The sequence below is a fragment of the Musca vetustissima genome, unplaced genomic scaffold (genome assembly GCF_032173495.1).
Source record: "Musca vetustissima isolate MV318-11 ecotype Yass unplaced genomic scaffold, APGP_CSIRO_Mvet_v1 utg7804, whole genome shotgun sequence".
Lineage (NCBI taxonomy): Eukaryota > Metazoa > Arthropoda > Insecta > Diptera > Muscidae > Musca > Musca vetustissima.
Genome location: NW_026887929.1, coordinates 194,231 through 213,532, shown reverse-complemented (window position 1 = coordinate 213,532; position 19,302 = coordinate 194,231). Strand labels below are relative to the sequence as shown.

The window sequence follows — 19,302 nt, the reverse complement described above, 5'->3', positions numbered from 1 at the left end:
AGGTGAATGTGAGAATTTGTTTTATTTTCCCCTTAGATGGGAAATAACAAGAAAATTGTTCCGGTTATTTACTTTAATGGCCTTATAATAACCATAAACATATTTGTTACACAAACAATAATACTTAAACACACATACCAAACTTACATACATATATGCCGAACTAACTAATAGTATTACCATAAATTAGAAAGCTCGGAGAGGGGTGGGGGAAGTCATCGACATTTAAGGAAAACTACTTTTGGTTGAGTTTTGTTTGTTTGCTGTGAATTTCATGTTGACACGCACATCTTATTAACATCTACCTTGCCCTCCTCTACTCTCTTCTGCATCTCCCTCCTCTCTCATCTCTCATTACAGAAAAATTGAAATGAAAATCTGTTTTCCATTGTGGTTCCATGGCACAAATAAAAATTCTCTTCATCCATCCATACCCATGAATGGGGGCTTAAGGATAATTGGTTTTGTTATGTGCCTATTTTTGGTAATACTGCCACACACTCATAGCCAAAATCTGAGAGAGAGTGGGCCAGAGAGCAAGGGGAGCGGGAAGCGTGAGATTGAATAATCATTAAACACACATTTATATAAATATTTTAACACAACATTAATTCAAGACCAATTCAAATTGGCTTCTATCCAAATTGAATTGTAGTTGTCCTTGAATTGAATTGTGTGTGTTTGAGTGTGTGTGTCGAAGCAAGAGAGCGAGTGAGTGAAGCAAATAAGCCTCTTCTAATGGCAGGGAAGACGACGCCAGAAATTCAAGAGCTTGGCTATGGCTTGATTATAATATCCACATTTTGTTGTTGTTGGTTTTTATTTTCAATCAGAAAACAATTTGTTTTGCATGAATTGAAAATGACATTTTATTATGGCACAAAACTATAATGGATTTTTTTTGTTTGTAATAAGAGGATAATTGTGAGGGGAGGAGGAGAGAGGGGGAGGAAACATAGGACGACAAGTGAAATTTGATTAAAAACAAATCAATGTCAATATTAAAACCACAATAAAAACTTAAAAGGCAAATTTTGGAGAATTAAAAGAATTTCAAACTTGTAAAACATTTTTTTTTGCAGAAGATATACTATGCAGGTCGATGTTTTGACATAGCTCTCTAAAAACTAAAAACTAAAACTAAATTGTTTAAGTCCATTTTCGGGGACCAAAAATAAATTGTTTAGTCCCATTTTCAAACGATGTGGAAACGACAAAGCCACATTTCTAACCGAAGGGTTCTGCGATTTTTAGGAGGGCGCTGTATCAGATATAAATTACCCGTCTTTTGCAACAACAACAAAAAAATCCAATTATAGTTAAGTCCAAAAAATCCTGTAATGTCAAGTTAACTACAAAATAGGCGCTTACAGCGGATATTAATCATTTCCGGTTTCCGATAGCCGAAAAACAGCAACAACAACAAAACCGCCTACTTAAGTGTTTTTAATGACTGGCTTACCAAGGGCCCAGTAGGCGAACGAAAAACTAATTTCAAAACACAACAAAACTGTTGCATGTTTACAATAACAACAAAAAACAGCAGCTAAAAAATGTTAAGGCATTTTTCTTGTAAACGCCTAGTTTTGCAAAAAAAAAACAAAACACGAAATAACCCAGTGAACAATTCGATGGGAATTTTTAGAGATCTAAACATTTATAAAAAATTTGCATTCTGAGATTTTGGAAGCCAAAATCTTCTTATATGAAAACATTTTCCATTGTAGGTCCATGTATTGCTATGACCTCTTCAAAAGGCCCCGCTCCAGTTTTGTTTCCCCAAAAATTTTGAAATTTGTGTAGAAAAATATTTCACTGGGGAATTTAGCACCTGCAGCAGGTAACTGGTCAAGTAAAGTGTATTTGCCCACAAAACACACACTTACATATACATATATATATATACAAAAACACCTTACAAATATCCACCCATACATAACTTTTACACCAAAAACCATAGCCTCCTAGCTAGCCTGGGTCTTACAAAACAATTGAGACATTCATCAAAGTCAGAAGACACACCAAGCGACCGTCCCAACAAACAACCAAAACAGCCAGTCATTCATTGATTGCATCGCATACATTTGTGTTGTTGTTGCTTAACGAAATCTCAAAATCTTTGAAACCTCCCAACAAAAACAAAACCCAAAACACATAAACTAAAAAAAACCGAAACCAAAAACAACAAATACAACTAAAAAATACCAACACCAAAAATGAATTTAATGTTTCGCAAGAATTTCCGTGAGGGTGCCAGCGGTAAGACGGGTGGCGGCGGTACCAAATTGCAAACGAAAGCAAATCGTACAAAACGTTCGCGTGATATGGGTCTAACATCGCAATCCGATGACATACACTACAGGACACATCTGTTTTTCTCACCGAATCGGCCGGGTTATGATGTGGGCGAAGGTAGGCGCTCACCCAAAAACAAAAAAAGAATAAACACATACACTCTCGCACACATACACACACGAAAATCAGTTACACCATAAAACATACAAATAAATGAAATCAAAGCCACACAATCACAAATTCACACACACATATAAAGATGTTTGTGTCTGTCTCTCATTTACAAATAAATCACAAACACACACATACATACTCTGGTACTAGTAAAAAATAAAACAAACTCATCATAAATAAATAAAATAAATACTACTCACTTTGCTCAAGGAAAGTGGTCATTGGGTAGAGGTTACTAAGGCAAGGATGAAGGGTTTAAATAAAAAATAAAGGTTTAAAATGTTGAAAAGACCACAATTTAATTCACCTTATATTTTGAATTTGTAAGTCGTATAACTAATATAGCAATCATACGCCCCAAATGCCCTTATAATAATTATCAATCATACGTAACCTAGAAAAGAATTTGTTTTGAATAAATTTGGCTTCAAATTTATTTTCTCAGAATTATTGAGGCTCATAAATAGGTAAACAATTTTTATTGCTAATCATATTTGGCAAAAAGAAAATCTTTTCCGATTTTGGAAGAAGTAATATTCCCATCAGAGGAAACATCGAGATGAAATTATACTATTTATACTATTACACTAGAGGGGTCTATGATCCGAAATGGCCCGAGTTTCACTTGGCCAACATCTGTGAACTGCTGCTGTATTTTTATTTTAATTGTATTCCACACATGTAAAGCATAGAGTATGTTCAGCACTCTGTCCAGATTCGGCGAAGATGAAGTGGTCCCATATCTTGAATATTACACTGGCTTATGAAAATATCCATTAGGGAAGGTGACGATAACTTTCACCTCTTCTCAAACTAACTTAGTGACTAGAAAGCTGAACTGCCACTATATTTGAGTATTACCAGTTTTTATATAAAAATCAACTGTAAAAATGGGTTTAAAAAGTTTTTTTCTGAAACCAATGCCTTTTTAATTAGTAACCCATAAAGAATCTCACAAACCCTTTCCACTAGTTCCTTGTCCAAGTGGGTAGTATGTTAAAAAAGTAATATACATATATGTAATTTAAATAACCGGCAAAATAATAGTAATAATAATAACAAGTACAATAACTTACTATGTCACGCAACACATGCCAACACACATCAATTACATTCATACAAACACACACAAACACATACATCTTTTGTACATATACATGTCAAGAGCCTAGCAAAAACAACTAAACTTTACTTACACACTAACATTAACACCAGTAACAGCAACAACAACAACGATAAAATATTCAACTAAAACACTAATCCTTAACGAACAGACAAACACGTAGTAGACGATGACGGGAACACGTACATAGTAATATAAACAACATTAAAGGGACCCCCCCATTCTCGGGGTCAAAATTTTTGTTGATATAATTCGAATCTACACTGATTAAAGAATGTCTCTACAAAATTTCAAGTGAAAATCTCAAGAACTCTTGAAGATATATCCGATTTATTGTGTCCGCATCAAGTAACGGCTAAAGGGCTTCTCAAACTTTAAACGCGTTTTTCTCTAAACATTTTTTTGCGAATGGCGGGCACGATAACTCAAAAACTCATAATCCAATCGGTTCCAAATTTTGCAACGTTTCTCTGGGAGTGTATAGCTCTCGTATGAACTAGGATAAAGCCAATCGGTGAAGATCTTCCTTATTTTTTAACTTGGTTTTTGGTAAAAAATCGGCGATTTTCCAAAAATATTTTTTCAAAGGTCCGCCATTTTGTTAATTTTAGAGCGAAGTCAATAATCCTAGTTCATACGGTTATTATTAATTTTAAAGGTCATGAAAAATATTCTTAAATAATTCAGAGCCAGACATGTACTCTTTCTAACACCGTTGGAATTTTCGGATTCCGATGTTCCAGTGAGGAGTTATCATGCCCGCCATCACAAATAAGGACTTTTCTTTAATTACAAAAAACAACAACAAAACAATAACAAAATTTTTTTGTAAATTATTTTTCTTCTCTTTTAAATCTTCAATTATATATGTGCAAAGTTACAAACCTTAACATTGGTATTGATTTACCAGACCATTGAAAATCTTGAAAAAATAAAATCGAGAATGGGGGGGTTCCCTTAAGTGACACATTGACATGGATAATTTTCTTCAAAAAAAATTACGATTTTTATTTATGATAGCTCTTAGAAAACATGATCCTAAAAAATACAATTATCAGGTTTGAACGTATAAGTAAATTCCCTGATGGCATAGGCCTGATAGTTCCTCATAAAAATATTAAAAAAAGGAGTACATATAGTTCTTTAAATCAAAAATCTCAAGTATTAGAATACTGATAATTATACAAAAATTAGTCATTCGAAAAAGTCATTCAAAAACATATATTATTTTTTTACAAATCATTTGTTTAGCTCGAATAGAAATTGAAAACCCTCGATAAGCCTTTCAGATAGTACCGATAGTCATTGAAAAGTATTTTTTTTCTGAACGAAAGATTATCCTTATAGTCCTGAAATTGTCTTTTAAAAACCTAATGTAATTTAAAGGCCTTACTATAATTTTAAATGTCATGAAAAATATTTGTAAAAAATCCGATAGTGTTGGCGGGTTATTTGGGATACAATTTGTCAGGCTGAATCACAGTTTGTTGTTTTTATAAAAAAACAAATATTTATTAGTGGGGAAAGTGTGGCATTGTCCGCCAAGGGGTAAGGCAGGGAAGACTATAGTTTCGGATCTCGTCACTGATTCTCTCGGGTTTATCCCTATTGTCATTGAAAAGTATTTTTTTCAGAACGAAAGATGATACTTATAGTCCTCGAAATGTCGTTTAAAAAATCTAAGATAATTTTCGAAGTCCCTACAATATATTTTATCCTTGAAAAAAATATATATTTTTTAAATATACGATTGTTTGAATAGTCTTAACAATTTATTTTGAAAAAATCCATGATTTTTTTATAGTTTTTAAAAATATACATTGCCCTTGTCGTTATAAAAACATTAAAAAAAATCTTGATTATCCTTTTATAATTCCATTCGTCTTTTTTATAATTACACAAAAAAATTCTGAGAGTTCTAAAAAATTTGTATTCAACAATTATTCTACTAGTCCTTAAGCCATAATTTATGAAAATAGGAGATCGTACGCGGGCTTGAAAAATATTTCTAAAATTCCATGGCTATGCTTTGGGCCCCTAATTCATGATTATCCTGGTGGTTCTTGAAACAAATTCATTGAATTTTACGATTATCCTCATAGTCCTAAGAAAATATTTTTTATATCCACGAAAAATTAAAAAATCTACGATTGTAATGAAGATCCTAGAAGACTACGAATATTCTCATAGTCAAATAATAAATAAAACTTCAAGGACATCTTTATATATTATCCTGAAAATCCTTCGACATGTTTTATCTACCCAAAAGTTTTCAAATTTTTTTTTAATTTTACTGAACACAAGAATTGTTAATAGTTTTTTACAGACATACCACGACATTTTTGTACATACTCTAATATATATAACACCACCCAATTTTACAAAAACAATTGTAATTACAATAACAACAATTGCTAATCCTTAAAATATTCGTGTGTGTAATAACTGATAATGCTCGTAGTGTGTTCTTGAGTACAAACTTTAAAAAAATGAACTTCGAACTTTGATTTAATAACTTAAAGAGGTGTGTGTCTGTATATGGTAACCTTTATATGTGTGTAAATCTTCTTCTTCTTCTTCTTATATGTATGTTTTGTGTATTTCTATCTCTTTTGTCTTTGCACTAATTAACAAAAATGACTAACTTTAAAAAAACTTTCACTTGAATAACTATCAAAAATGCAAAAATAAATTAAAAATTGTAGCTTTTTAAAAAAATTAAACAACTTTTTCGTAAGCAAGTCATACTTGTGGCACCATGTAAGTTTTTTGTGTGTTGACAAATTTCGTTTCCTTTTCTTGTAAAAAAAATCACATACAAATTTCATAAATTCATGTAAATACTTGACACGAAATAACACAAAAATTAGGTGAAATTTTAAACAAGATTTTCAAATTGAAAAAAATATTCATCACTGAAAAAAGAATAAATAATAAAAAAATAAATTTCGATTCTTTAAAATCTATAATCAGTGAAATATGACATTCTTGTTTATCTATTTCACCCAAATGCTTCTTTACACCCAACACAAAGGCTATAAAGGACCTTATTTTGTCATACAAAAAAAAGTTCCTTTTAAACCTAAACAAATTAAATTCACTTTTAAAGTATATTGAATTGGAAATATTCTAGATTATATACCTGCAGGTATGTACCTCAATTACATTTTTTTGAAATTTATATTATTCAAAATCTTTAATGGATATCTGAAAATTATATTTTTTATAATAATCCTAAAAATATTCCAAATTTACAAAACTATGTAAAACAAAATAAGGTCATCATACTCTCCCTCCTTTTTTCTTCTCTCTCTCACAAACTCTCTGATAAGTCCTCTTGACATGCATACTGTATGTATTTTCAAAATCTTTAACATAACTGTAATGCTTCCAAATGGCTGGCTTCGAATAATCCAAGATACCAAACGAAAAAAAAACTATTCAAACTGGCATTTTAACCTTTTTAAAATTCATGCATTCATAACCTCAAATTCAAGCATAACCACACTTTCATTTGCACACATACACACCCACCCATCCACACTATCACACACACACACACACTCACCAATCATGTAAATGTAAAACGATACATATATGCATTTTCACCATTCACATTCTCTCTCTTCACAAAAATTCAAATTTAAAAAAAATCAAAATATCAATCAACAGAAGAACTCATTGCAGAGCGGTGCAGTGGCTTTACCGGTGCTTGTAGTCCAACAACCATCAACACAACCGGCACGCTTCCACTGTCACCCATACAGCATGAGTCTATGGATGCACCACAGCCCCTAGTTGATCGCAAGCCCTCTGTATCGCTATTACGATGGAGCAACAACAGCAACAACAACCACAACGGCAACAACAACAACAGCAGTAACAGTAACATCAATACAAATATTCACAACTACCATTACCAGTCACCAATACCACCACAGCCGCCATCATCACCATCCTATAAAAGTAGTAGTTTTAGAAATCCAATTGATAGCCTACCAATGACAGAGACCAACCGCGGTAACGCCATCGCCAACTACAACAAGACAGGCAGCAACATTAGCTACAACACTGCGACCACGACCACGCCAGGCTCCTCCACATCACAACTACAACAACAGCAACAATTACAACCGGGGCTTGCGGGTTTATCATCAACCGCTGCTGTTAGGCAAGGTTTGAAAGTTGTTTCCTGAACGCCCACACAATCTAAACCCTCAACTTCCTCATTCATTTTCTTCTTCTTATTTTGGAATGCATTTTTTTCTTTCTTTTCCTTTTCCTGGTTTTTTGGCTATCATCATCTTCGTCTTCGTTTTCATCCTTCCGTTTCATGAGACGAGCATAACATTTAATTCATTTTTCGGCATCTTTAAACTTTACTTTCTTTTGGATATTAACACAAAGGATATTAAGGAATACAATGAATGGAGATCTCCTGGAGAACACTAAATTTTTCCAAATTCCAATTGTCCTGATTTTTCTGATTATCTTTATTGTCAATAAAACTATTTAAACAATTTTAGCCTAAGAAAAATATCCGATAGTTTACCAAAAATTATTTTTTAAAAAAATTATTTTTTTTTTAAATACGACGGCATCGGGCAACATTTTTGAAACTTTTTACCATTGAAATGGAAAGAATACTCAATAACCTTTCCAACGATACCCATGTTGTCCTGGAAGAATTGTCCTGATGGAGACATAGCCGCCAAATTATTCTTAATCAAGGAGATTTTCAAAAATCGTTTAATACGACGGTATCGTTTTCAAAACAGGGATACTTATTCTTTGGCCCGATTCCCTTCTCCATCCAAAAATTCGCGGTGTTTGGGCCATAATTGCGGCCTCTGTAGCGACCAGAAAAAACGACAAAAATAATTTTTTTGGTCCATTTCATCCTCTAAATATTATCCGATATTTTCCAATAGGGGTCTTCATTGGCCAGAAACATAATTGCGGCCTCTGTAGCGGCCAGAAAACCGACAAAAAATAAAGTTTTTGGTCCATTTCATCCCCTAAATATTATCCGATCTTTTCCAAAAACAATAGGAGTCTTCATTGGGCCGAACCCATCCTACATGCACAATTTCGCGAAGATTGGTACATAAATGTAGCCTGTATCGTGTTTACAAATTATAATGGACAGGCGGGCAGCCGGACGGACACACATGTCTAGATCGACTCAGCTAGCCGAGATATGACGATCGGTATACTTAAAGGTGGGTCTAGGTCCAATATTTCGCGGCGTTACAAACTCTTTGGGGCTGCACAAAGCTATAACACCCTGCCAACATAGTTGTGTATGGTATAAAAATTATCCTAATTGCTCTAAAAACGGGCTTTAAAGAAATTCGAAATTATCTTGATTGAATTTTAAAAAATCGAAAAAAACCTCATAGTCCTGGAAAATGTTTTCAAAAATCCTCGAATCCTGACAGTTCTGGAAATTTATTTTTATAAATTCACAATTATCCTTTTTAATCTGGTTGTCATTTAAAAATATTTTTCACAATAAGCCCCATAATCCTTCAAAAATATATTAAAAAAAATGACAAAATGTGCTGAAGTCCTTAATCCAAAAATTTTAAGATGTCTATAATTTGTTTTTGAAAAATATGTTTAAAAAATACATGTATTGTCCTCTAAAAATTCACAAATTGTCCTCGAATAAATATCCAATATTTTTTTTAAACATTCACGATTATCCGCAATATCCTGGAAAATATTTAAAACCCAACGGAAAAATAGCTGAAAAAAATGTTGCTTGAAATATATTTAAAATTCCATCAATTATCCTGATAATCATCCCCAATAAAAAAATAGGAATTTGGAAATGTTGAAAATTTGAATAAACGAAAAAATTTAATTTTTTGATTAAAATTCTGAAATAAATTTCTCATTCTGCCCCATAACACCCTCATTAACATTCTCAAATATCATTCAACCTCTCTTCTGATCATTTCTTCTCTTAACTTCAAACTAATAAACACGTTGTAATAATTTGTTTGTGTGTATATTATGTGTTTTTATTTTACTAAGAATCCCTGTGTTGTGGCAAATAAAGCTTGGCAAGCTTTGAAGCGTTCGAGATCCATTCCCACCTATATAACTAAACAAATATAAAAGGGCTTTGAAAACTAACCATCTCCCACTTCGTTAACTAACAACGTCAAGGCTCTATACAAAACTCAACGAAACTGTGTGTGAAGTAAAAAATCGACAATCATTAATAAAAAAAAACTACAAATCAATGACTTCAAATAGAGCTTGATTAGTTAAGCTTTTGTATAATATGGCCTTTAAGCTTTAGATGTTGAAAAATGTTTTTTGTTTAAAATTTTTATTAAAAATTATAATAAAATTATTTATTTTTATTGTTTGTTCTTATAGCTAGTTATGGCATATCGAGTGGCGGTTCGACCATGGGACCCAACAGTGGCTTAGTTTCAACTGGCGGTGTACGCAGCGAACCCATATCATTGGCCACCCTGGATCGTGATTGTTTTATAATACCTGTACATAGTGTAGATCGTTTTCTGCCAGCTGGCATACCGGTAAGTGTGTTTTCACAAATTTGTTCTAAATAACTTTTTATAACTTGTTTATCCCCTTAGCTGCCACCATCCCCAGTCGATGGTACGTCAACGAAACCTTCCAGCCCTCTCAGTGTTCTGGAGGTATCCGATCCCAAATTATGCATTTTAGTCCATCTGATGAGTCCTCTTGAACCCATCGATCCTGTTCTCGAATCCCCCTTGGCCCATCCACTGTTGAAGCAGCGTTCAGTGGCATCAGAACTATTAACTGAAGTGCAACAGGCCAATACAGCTGTGGGTGGTATGCTATTGGCCAATATGGAGAAAATTTGTAAGAAAGAGAATCGATAATTGTTTTTTTATTGTTGGTATTTGATGTGTGTCTTTTTTATTCCCCATGATAGCCGAATTTCCTTTTATTACCTATTATGTTATAAATACCACACAAACGGATCCTTCAAACTTTTATTCGGGCATAAGAGTTTCATCGTTATCGAAATTTGAGCCAAAAAATTTAAGGTGAGTTTTAAACATTACCACAGATAAACACACACACAAACAAAGGAAGTTTTGATATTTTCTGTCAACATACAGTGGGAGAAATTGGTTGTGAGGATGAAAAAAAAATATTTTGAAAAAAACCTAAGCCTATGGAACTCCACGCCGATATTAGCCCTTGAAAAAATATTTTGAAAAAAAACCTACGCCTATGGAACTCCATGCCGATATTAGCCCTTGAAAAAATGTTTTTAAAAAAACCCACGCTTATGGAACTCCATGCCGATATTAGCCTTTGAAAAAATATTTTTAAAATACCAACGCCTATGGAACTCCATGCCGATATTAGCCCTTGAAAAAATATTTTTTAAAAAAAACCCACGCCTATGCAACTCCGTGCCGATATAAGCCCTTGAAAATATATTTTAAAAAAAACCTACGTCTATGGAACTCCACGCCGATATTAGCACTTGAAAAAATATTTTTAAAAAATCCACGCCTATGGAACTCCAAGCCGATATTAGCCCTTGAAAAAATATTTTTAAAAAATCTACGTCTATGGAACTACACGTCGATATTAGCCCTTGAAAAAATATTTAAAAAATTCCACGCCTATGGAACTCCACGCCGATATTAGCCCTTGAAAAAATATTTTTAAAAATCCACGCCTATGGAACTCCACGCCGATATTAGCCCTTGAAAAAATATTTTTAAAAAAATCCACGGCTATGGAACTCCACGCCAATATTAGCCCTTAAAAATATTTTTAAAAAAATCCACGCCTATGGAACTCCACGCCAATATTAGCCATTGAAAAAATATTTTTAAAAATCCACGCCTACGGAACTCCACGCCAATATTAGCCCTTAAAAATATTTTTAAAAAAATCCACGCCTATGGAACTCCACGCCGATATTAGCCATTGAAAAAATATTTTTAAAAAATCCACGCCTATGGAACTCAACGCCGATATTAGCCCTTGAAAAAATATTTTTAAAAATCCACGCCAATGGAACTCCACGCCGATATTAGTCCTTGAAAAACTATTTTTAAAAATCCAAGCCTATGGAACTCCACGCCCATATTAGCCCTTGAAAAAATATTTTTAAAAATCCACGCCTATGGAACTACTTGAAAAAATATTTTTGAAAAATCCACACCAATATTAGTCCTTGAAAAATGTTTTTTTAAAAATCCACGCCCTTGAAAATCAAAGTTTAAATCCAAGAAAAAAATATTCCTCAGAGCTAATTAAAAGTCCTTCCAAAGAAAAAAAAAAACAACCATTTGAAGGATTTCAATGTTTCTCTCTAAGTAGATAATCATGAATGCCACATCCAGTCACTTAGTTTACAAACAACAACAAATTTGTGTGCGTTTATTTTTTTATTCCACATTGTGGCCGGCAGGCCAGTCACTGCCATTGCAAGTTCATAGATCTGAGATAATAATTTTTGGATTGGTTCCAGAACAACAAGAATAACTGTATCAACTGACATACTTACAAACAGATTGGATTCTTTACAAACAGGATATCCTTTTGGCGGAACTCAGAGTGTATGAATGAATGAGTGAGTGTGTTTGTGTGTGTTCGTTCCACTCACAAAATTGATCACCCGGTATTTTTATTCATTTCGTGATTTATGTGTGTCACACATTTTTTTATTATCACATTCGCCATGGTTCGTTGCCTCGATTGTTTGTGGCGAGATGCGGCTGATGCTGGCATCGCTGCTTCTGTCGATGACATTCCAAATGAATTGTAAGTAGTTGGCCAATTGGCCAACAATGAGGCCCAGGGTGCCGGGCAAATATTTTATATGGCTAATTTATCTGCCAGATCCATTGTATGTTGACAAGGATATTATTTTTCGGGTTTTTTGTTCTCTAAATTTATTTTAATGTTTTTGTTGTTGTTCTCTGTCTCATTTTTCGGTGATTTGAATTTTTAGATACACTGCCGCTCATACCCTAGATTTATACAGTGAAGTGGCTGCCATATGTCGTCCTCCATTACAACTGGCCCCCAGTGAAAGTGGCAGCTTTAAGAAGACACAAACTCCGGCCACCGGTTATATTATTTCAGTATTTAAGGTAAGTTGTTGTTAACACTCTCTCTCTCTCTCTCGCCATACATGTATGTGTATTTGTGTATGTGTGTTTGTATGTTTGCTAACTTGATTAGTTAGTCCTTGTTGGATGACTGGCTGCATGTGTCTCCGGCAGACATAGTCTATCTATTATTTAGCATGTGAATCCTGCATCTCCCCCTCTCCTTTTAGGCTACCCTCTCCCTCAGTGAACTCCTCACTGTTCGTTAATGTCCTGTAGCGAATTTCATGGAGCCGCCTCATGTTATATTTAAATGTAATTTAAGAACATGTTCTTGCCACTATTTTTTATTATTGTTTTTGCAAGCTAGCTTGATGCCATATCCTTGTTGTCGTTTTGTCATTTGTTTAGACGTTATTCTAATCAACAAAAAACGTTGTTACTACGTGTGTTTATCTTTTTTTCTTTTTAATAAAGGTCTTTGAAGGCGATGACGGTGAACGCTTTGAAAAGAATTGGCTTTATTGGACGGGTGCTAGAATGTTATACAGGTGGGTATTTACAACAACAGCAACAACAACAACAAATTATTTTATTTCTTGATGTTTTTTATTAATGACATTTTAACGGATATTACCGAACATACCGGATATTAACTATGCTGTCTATGAAGACATTATCATTTAGGATTTTTTTTGGAATATGTTAATTGAAAAACATTGAAACGATTTCCTCACCTAGAACAATTTTTTTACGTCCTCAGAGCCTTAAAGGCGTATAATAGCTCTTCTATGTTCTTATAAAAATTAAGATTCAGACGTGGTCCTCTACTGAAGAGTCGGAGGGTTTTCTTCCACTGGAGAGCATAAGGTTTTCTACGGGAAAGCCTCCGACCTGTTTTATACGTAACTCAGTTAAAGCATCTTCTTCTATAGAAGAGTCTGAATATTTTTAATAAAGACCTAGAGCTATTTTCAAAAAAGACCCTTTGATATTGATGCCAAAAAAGAGAACAGAAATGTTTTCCTGGAATGAAGTTCAGGGGGTCAAGGCCTTCCAATACAGAAGAACCCGCTGTCTTCTTCTCGTGCCTTATTTTAAAGAAACATCCGGGGTTTTTCTACAAATGAGCCTTCCCAATGAACCTAGAGTTACATTTTACAGAATATCAGGAGGTCAAACATTTTTTATTGCAGCTGAAAGGGTCTCCTTTGGAGGTAAAGGGATATTCTATAACAGAACATTATCGGATCAAAACGGTCTACTAATATAGAAAGAAAGGTATTTTTAGGCAGGCATGTGATCTTCAATAGTCGACCAAGAGGTATACAATAAAGCACCATGATGTCTTCCATAAATGACCAAAATATTTTCAATTAGATACCAGGATATCTTTAATAGGAGGCGAAAAGATCTTTTATAGGAGACCAAAAAGTCTTCCATATAAGAACATGAGGTCAAATAAATGAGACCAATAGATTTTATATACCAATAGGTCTTATATAGCACGATAAGAGGTTTTCTATAGAATATCCCGAGATCATCTATAGGATATTAAGGGATCTTCTATAGGAGGCTAAGATATATTTTTTAGGAGGCCAAAAGATCTTCTACAGGAGATCCAGACATCTTTTATAGGAGATCCAGAGATCTTCTATAGGAGATCAAACCAACAGAGATTTCCCCTAGGAGATCCAGTGATGTTCTATAAGAGATCAGAAGATCTTCTGCAGGATATCAAGATATATTCTTTAGGAGACCGAGCCAACAGGACTTCTAGAGGAGCCTAAGAGGTCTTCTGTAGACGATTAATATGCCTTTTATAGAAAACCAAAACCTTAAAGTTTTCTTCATAGAAGACCTAGAGGATTTATTTTACAAAAAATATAAGCGTCTTATTCAATAAAAGTACTAGGAATATTTTTTGTAAGTCTTCTCCATAGAAGCCGTGGATTTTTTAGAAGATTACCCACGGCTTGGATTGTTAGAGGGTTTTCTGAGGCCAATGCCTGAATATGTTCAGAGAGTTACCCTAGCTAAAGATGTGGTCTTCCTTCTTTCGAGAAATATCAGAGTGCAGGGCTGGGATTTTTTCAGCAGATATCCGAAGGTTTGTATTTTAGAATTAACCTTGCGAAAGGTGCAGATTTTTTGAGAGGATTATATGAGGCTTAGACTTTTTCAGAGTATTGTCCGAGCCCTAATTTGGATTTTTTCAGTCGATTATTTGAGCCATCGTCATGAATTTTATATAAAATATTTGGTCGCCCATCAGAGCCCAAGAATGAGATTTTTTCAGCAGTAATCAGAAAACTTGTATTTAATTCAGAAGGTTATACGAGTGGATTTTGTTAAGGATTATTCTACGAAAGTTGTGGGGTTTTTAGGGGATTATCCGAGTCCAAGGCTTGAATTTTTTCGGAGGACATTCCGTGATTGAATTTGGAATTTTTCCTGTAGGTAATATTCCTGGCCTGTATTGCAATATAATATTAGTAAGCCAAAATTTTGGAGAACTATATGAGACCAGCAGGAGTTTTCTCGAGCATATTCTGACGTTTTTTTTATAAAAGGTTATGAATATTCTTCCCTAGAATCACCTTAAAATAGAAATCGTAGTCTTAGAAGTACTTACCCAGAGTTCGAGGACTATATGAGACCCTTAGAATCCAAATGTCGTCTCTAGCAATTTTTTGGACTTTTTTCTATATAAGGCCATAGGTCTCTTTTCCTATAATCGCCTTCCATAGAAATCTTCTTTATTAAAGTCCTAGTGGCAAATTTCTTGTAGTGTATTTCTACATAATCTTACTTAACTAGAGTTATGTACATGTTATTCATATTTCCTCCTCTGCCTCCCCATTATTTGCATTTGTATGCATTTAATATTTTTCTGCCTTTCTTCCCATCTCTCTTCCAGATATTTACCACGTACAGCCGGTTTACGGCGCATATCTTTGCATAAAAGCACTTCCCAACGTGGCGATAAAATGTACCTGCTTATCTGTGAGTGTGCCGAACTGCTAAAGGATATCAATGCTGCTGCCGTTTTAATACCTGCCCTAAGAGCTCGCCTGTGTGGCTATACGGGGTTATATAGGCCAATACAAGCGTTTTAGTTAGTAAAAAGAAGAACAGAAAAAATTGGGACAACGATTTGAAAAGAAGGCGCAAAAAGAGGACAATGTAAAAACACAAACAACAACAAAAATATGGGTGATACATTAAAAAATAGAAATAAAAAATGAACAGCAAAAAATACAAGAGTCAACAAAATATTGATTTTGGTAATTATTTTTGGGTTTGTTTTTAATTTATTTTTTCAGTTTGTATTGTGGAAGGTGGTATTTGAATATTATTTTTTTAATCATATTTTCCAATTTTGTTAAAATTAATTTCGAATATTAAAGTTTCTGAATTGTATGCCTCTTTAGGGCGAATTATCATTTATGCAATGTAAATTTCATAGATTTATGATTTTAAAGAGTTAAAATTATTTTTTATATATTTTTATTTTTTAACCTTAAAGGGTTAAGATTCCTTTGAAGAGAGTTCATTTTTTATTATATTTTAGTTTGGTTTTCGATTTTTTTAGTTATTATTTTTAATTTTTATTTGTTTGCCTGATGATCATTTGAATGATTTTTAAGTCAGCCAGTTATTATATTTTAATAAATTTTTTTATTTATTATTTTTTTTATTTTTAAATAAATACGTTTTTTATTTCATATATTATTTTCAAAAAAATTACAAGCTACAATCTTACATACATATATATGTAGTTGTAATACAAACAAACATATTAGTGATATTCAAAATCTCTTCCAATTAAAATTAACAAACAACACACACAGAGTATAACAAAAAACCAAACCTAGAACTTATGACAAGCAAATATCCTATAGGACCATATTCAGTGAATACAAAAACAAAATACTCACAAATAAAATAAAAAATAATTAAAAACAAAAATAAAATAAATGTATAAATACAAAATATCCCAAATTAAAAAATTAAAACAATTTTATGAATTTTTAATAAAACAAAACACCTTTTTTGTGAACCAACGTCAAATTAAGCTTGTACAAAAAAATTCAATTACAAAAAAAAAATAGGCAGCAATAATTTAAAAATAAATTTCGAATTTTTCTCTCTAGGCTAACTTTAAATTTTAAAGCAATGCAATGACTATTTAAGTCGGCTTTTTTATATTAAAAAATTTGAATTTAAAAAATAATAATAATAATTCACAATGGCACTCACTCAAAACGGATACAACACTCCAATGAGTTAAAACAACAACAACAACAAACCAAACAATCAAGCCTACAAACAACCGTACCGAATGAAAAAAAATAAAAATAACAAAAACAAAAAACCAATGAATCAATCATTAAGTGCTAAATTATACAACAATAAAGACACAAAGGATATATAAATATAAAATACAAAAACAACAACAAAAGAGAAAAATAACCATAGCCATATAGCATGTGATTTAAATATACACACATACATACCTATATACAACTTTCTCCCACGCTTTCTCCTCGTGATGTTTAACCCTTAACCCCCTGGGGAAGTTGCTGATTTTTTTTTTACAAAAAATAGAACAGAGAATTTTGGAATCATTTTTATGGGGAAACTGAAAACTCAATATAAAATAATTAGTCTTCAATTCTGCAATGAGAAACAAGAACAAAATTAGTGTCAACATTGTTTACATTTAACCAAAAAAAGTCACCATTTTATCATTTTCAACTTTCACATAACTTTTCTCTAAAATAACATAAGTACATTTATTATTTGTCTATATGGAATAAAACTATAGAATTTCCTCGAACCATTGGTGCCACATTTATGAAAATCGGTTAAGTAGTCGCTGAGTTATTGGCATTTAAATTCAACCATGTTCCAGTGCACCCTACTGTTTGGTGCTGGGCGCCTATTACCTGAAAATGAAAAACCCCACAAAAATGCATTTTTTAAAAAGGGAATTTTTTTCATTCATGCCGCTGGCTTGTAAATGAAATTAAGTGTAGCATACTTTTCGGTCAAACACAGTCTGTATGTAGGTAGCCCCATTTGATCTATTGATACTGTAGATCAGGCACGGGCGGATCATAAAAAATTCTGTTCTCACGCACTTGTCTTTGTGTGTGTGTCAATGGTTTTTCAATTGGTTGAATGTGTGTGAGAGAATAGTGATACTTACTCTCGCGAGAGAGCACGCGTGCGGTGGTTCGCCCGAATGTGCTGTAGATCGTCATGGCGAAAGCGAAAAATTTAAGGTTCTGGTATTTTTTGCATAACTTTTGAACTACTAGTGCTAATGCACTGAAATTTGTGTCATATGAAAGCTAAGAAGACTGGCTATTTCAAAATCTATTCATATTCTAACAAAAATAAATCTTTCTATGTGAAAAATTATTCTGAAGGTTACGTTTGAAAATTGTCCCTTTAACCTAGTTTTTAAAATTAAATTAACCATTTCTATAGTAAAGAAAAATATCTCCCCTTTAATATGACACATTATTTGTGTTAATCGGGCTGTTGGTTACAAAGTTACAGCCGGTGGAAGACAATTATGAAGAAACTCCCATAAAGAAAGAGGAAAGTTTAAACTGGGTTGACAATATGATACCTTACATCACATTGGGTATATACATGAGATTTTTCTACAAGATAATGTTTCGTATAAATTGATAGTATCTATTCCGTTAAAAGTTAGCAAAAATTAGTTGATATTTTAAATATCTTGGAACTTTCACATAATGCTAATTTTCTCTTATATAACATACTTTTCTATGTGTTTTGTCCATAAGGAATAAAACTACAGAATTCCCTCAATTCAATGGTATAACATTTATGCAAATCGGTAAAGTAGTCGCTGAGTTATTTGTATTTGAAGTCAACGATGTTCCGAAATACACCCTGCTGTTCGGTGCTGGGCACCTGGTACATGCAAATGAAAAATCTCACAAAATCGTTCTTCTAAAAATGGACGAAACAAAATTTTATTTTTCCATTTTTAAAAGACCGATTTTGTGTGATTTTCAGGTACCAGGTACCCAGCACCGAACAATAGGGTATATTTCGGAACATAGCTGAATTCAAATGCAAATAACTTAGGAACTACTTAAGCGATTTACAATAAATTTTGCACGAATGGCTCGAGGGAATTCTGTAGTTTTATTCGATTTTGACAATACATATTTAAATTTATTTATTGAAGAGAAAAATAGCATTATGTGAAAGTTTAGAGGTATTTAAAATATCGACTATTTTTTGTTAATTGTAAACAAAGCAGTACAGTCGATTTGTGTAGCCTGTGCTATAACTTTTTCTGTAAATTTGTTAGCACTGGCAGCTAGTTGTCGTCAGCGCCACCTATTGAATGGTTAGATCTAAATATCGATTATGCAAAATTTATACCTCATTTGTTTTTCCTATAACTTTTGACCTACTGCAGATATTTGAATGAAATTGGTGTCATATTAAAGGTACAGTTCCATACTTTCTTGTAAAATAACAATAATTTAAATGTAGGTTTACATTGCACCGGATTTATAAAAATACAATAGATTTAAATTGCCAATTCAATTACATAAATGCCATATG

The 19,302-nt window shown here is 32.9% G+C and overlaps 1 protein-coding gene across 2 annotated transcripts; it reads left to right on the top strand.

Annotated features, from left to right (window-relative positions):
* The first annotated feature begins 2,204 nt into the window (after positions 1-2,204).
* Positions 2,205-15,825, top strand: LOC133335726 (uncharacterized). 2 transcript variants are annotated; one of them, XM_061544027.1, is made up of 8 exons: positions 2,205-2,412; positions 7,280-7,471; positions 10,040-10,149; positions 10,210-10,462; positions 10,536-10,650; positions 12,582-12,723; positions 13,159-13,232; positions 15,602-15,825. In XM_061544027.1, exons 1-8 carry the CDS (start codon positions 2,217-2,219, stop codon positions 15,798-15,800), a joined length of 1,281 nt encoding a protein of 426 aa, XP_061400011.1. In that variant the 5' UTR covers positions 2,205-2,216; the 3' UTR covers positions 15,801-15,825. The 2 variants fall into 2 exon arrangements, with proteins under 2 accessions (XP_061400011.1, XP_061400010.1); XM_061544026.1 differs by having other exon boundaries at positions 7,265-7,477; positions 9,986-10,149.
* Positions 15,826-19,302: the final 3,477 nt, after the last annotated feature.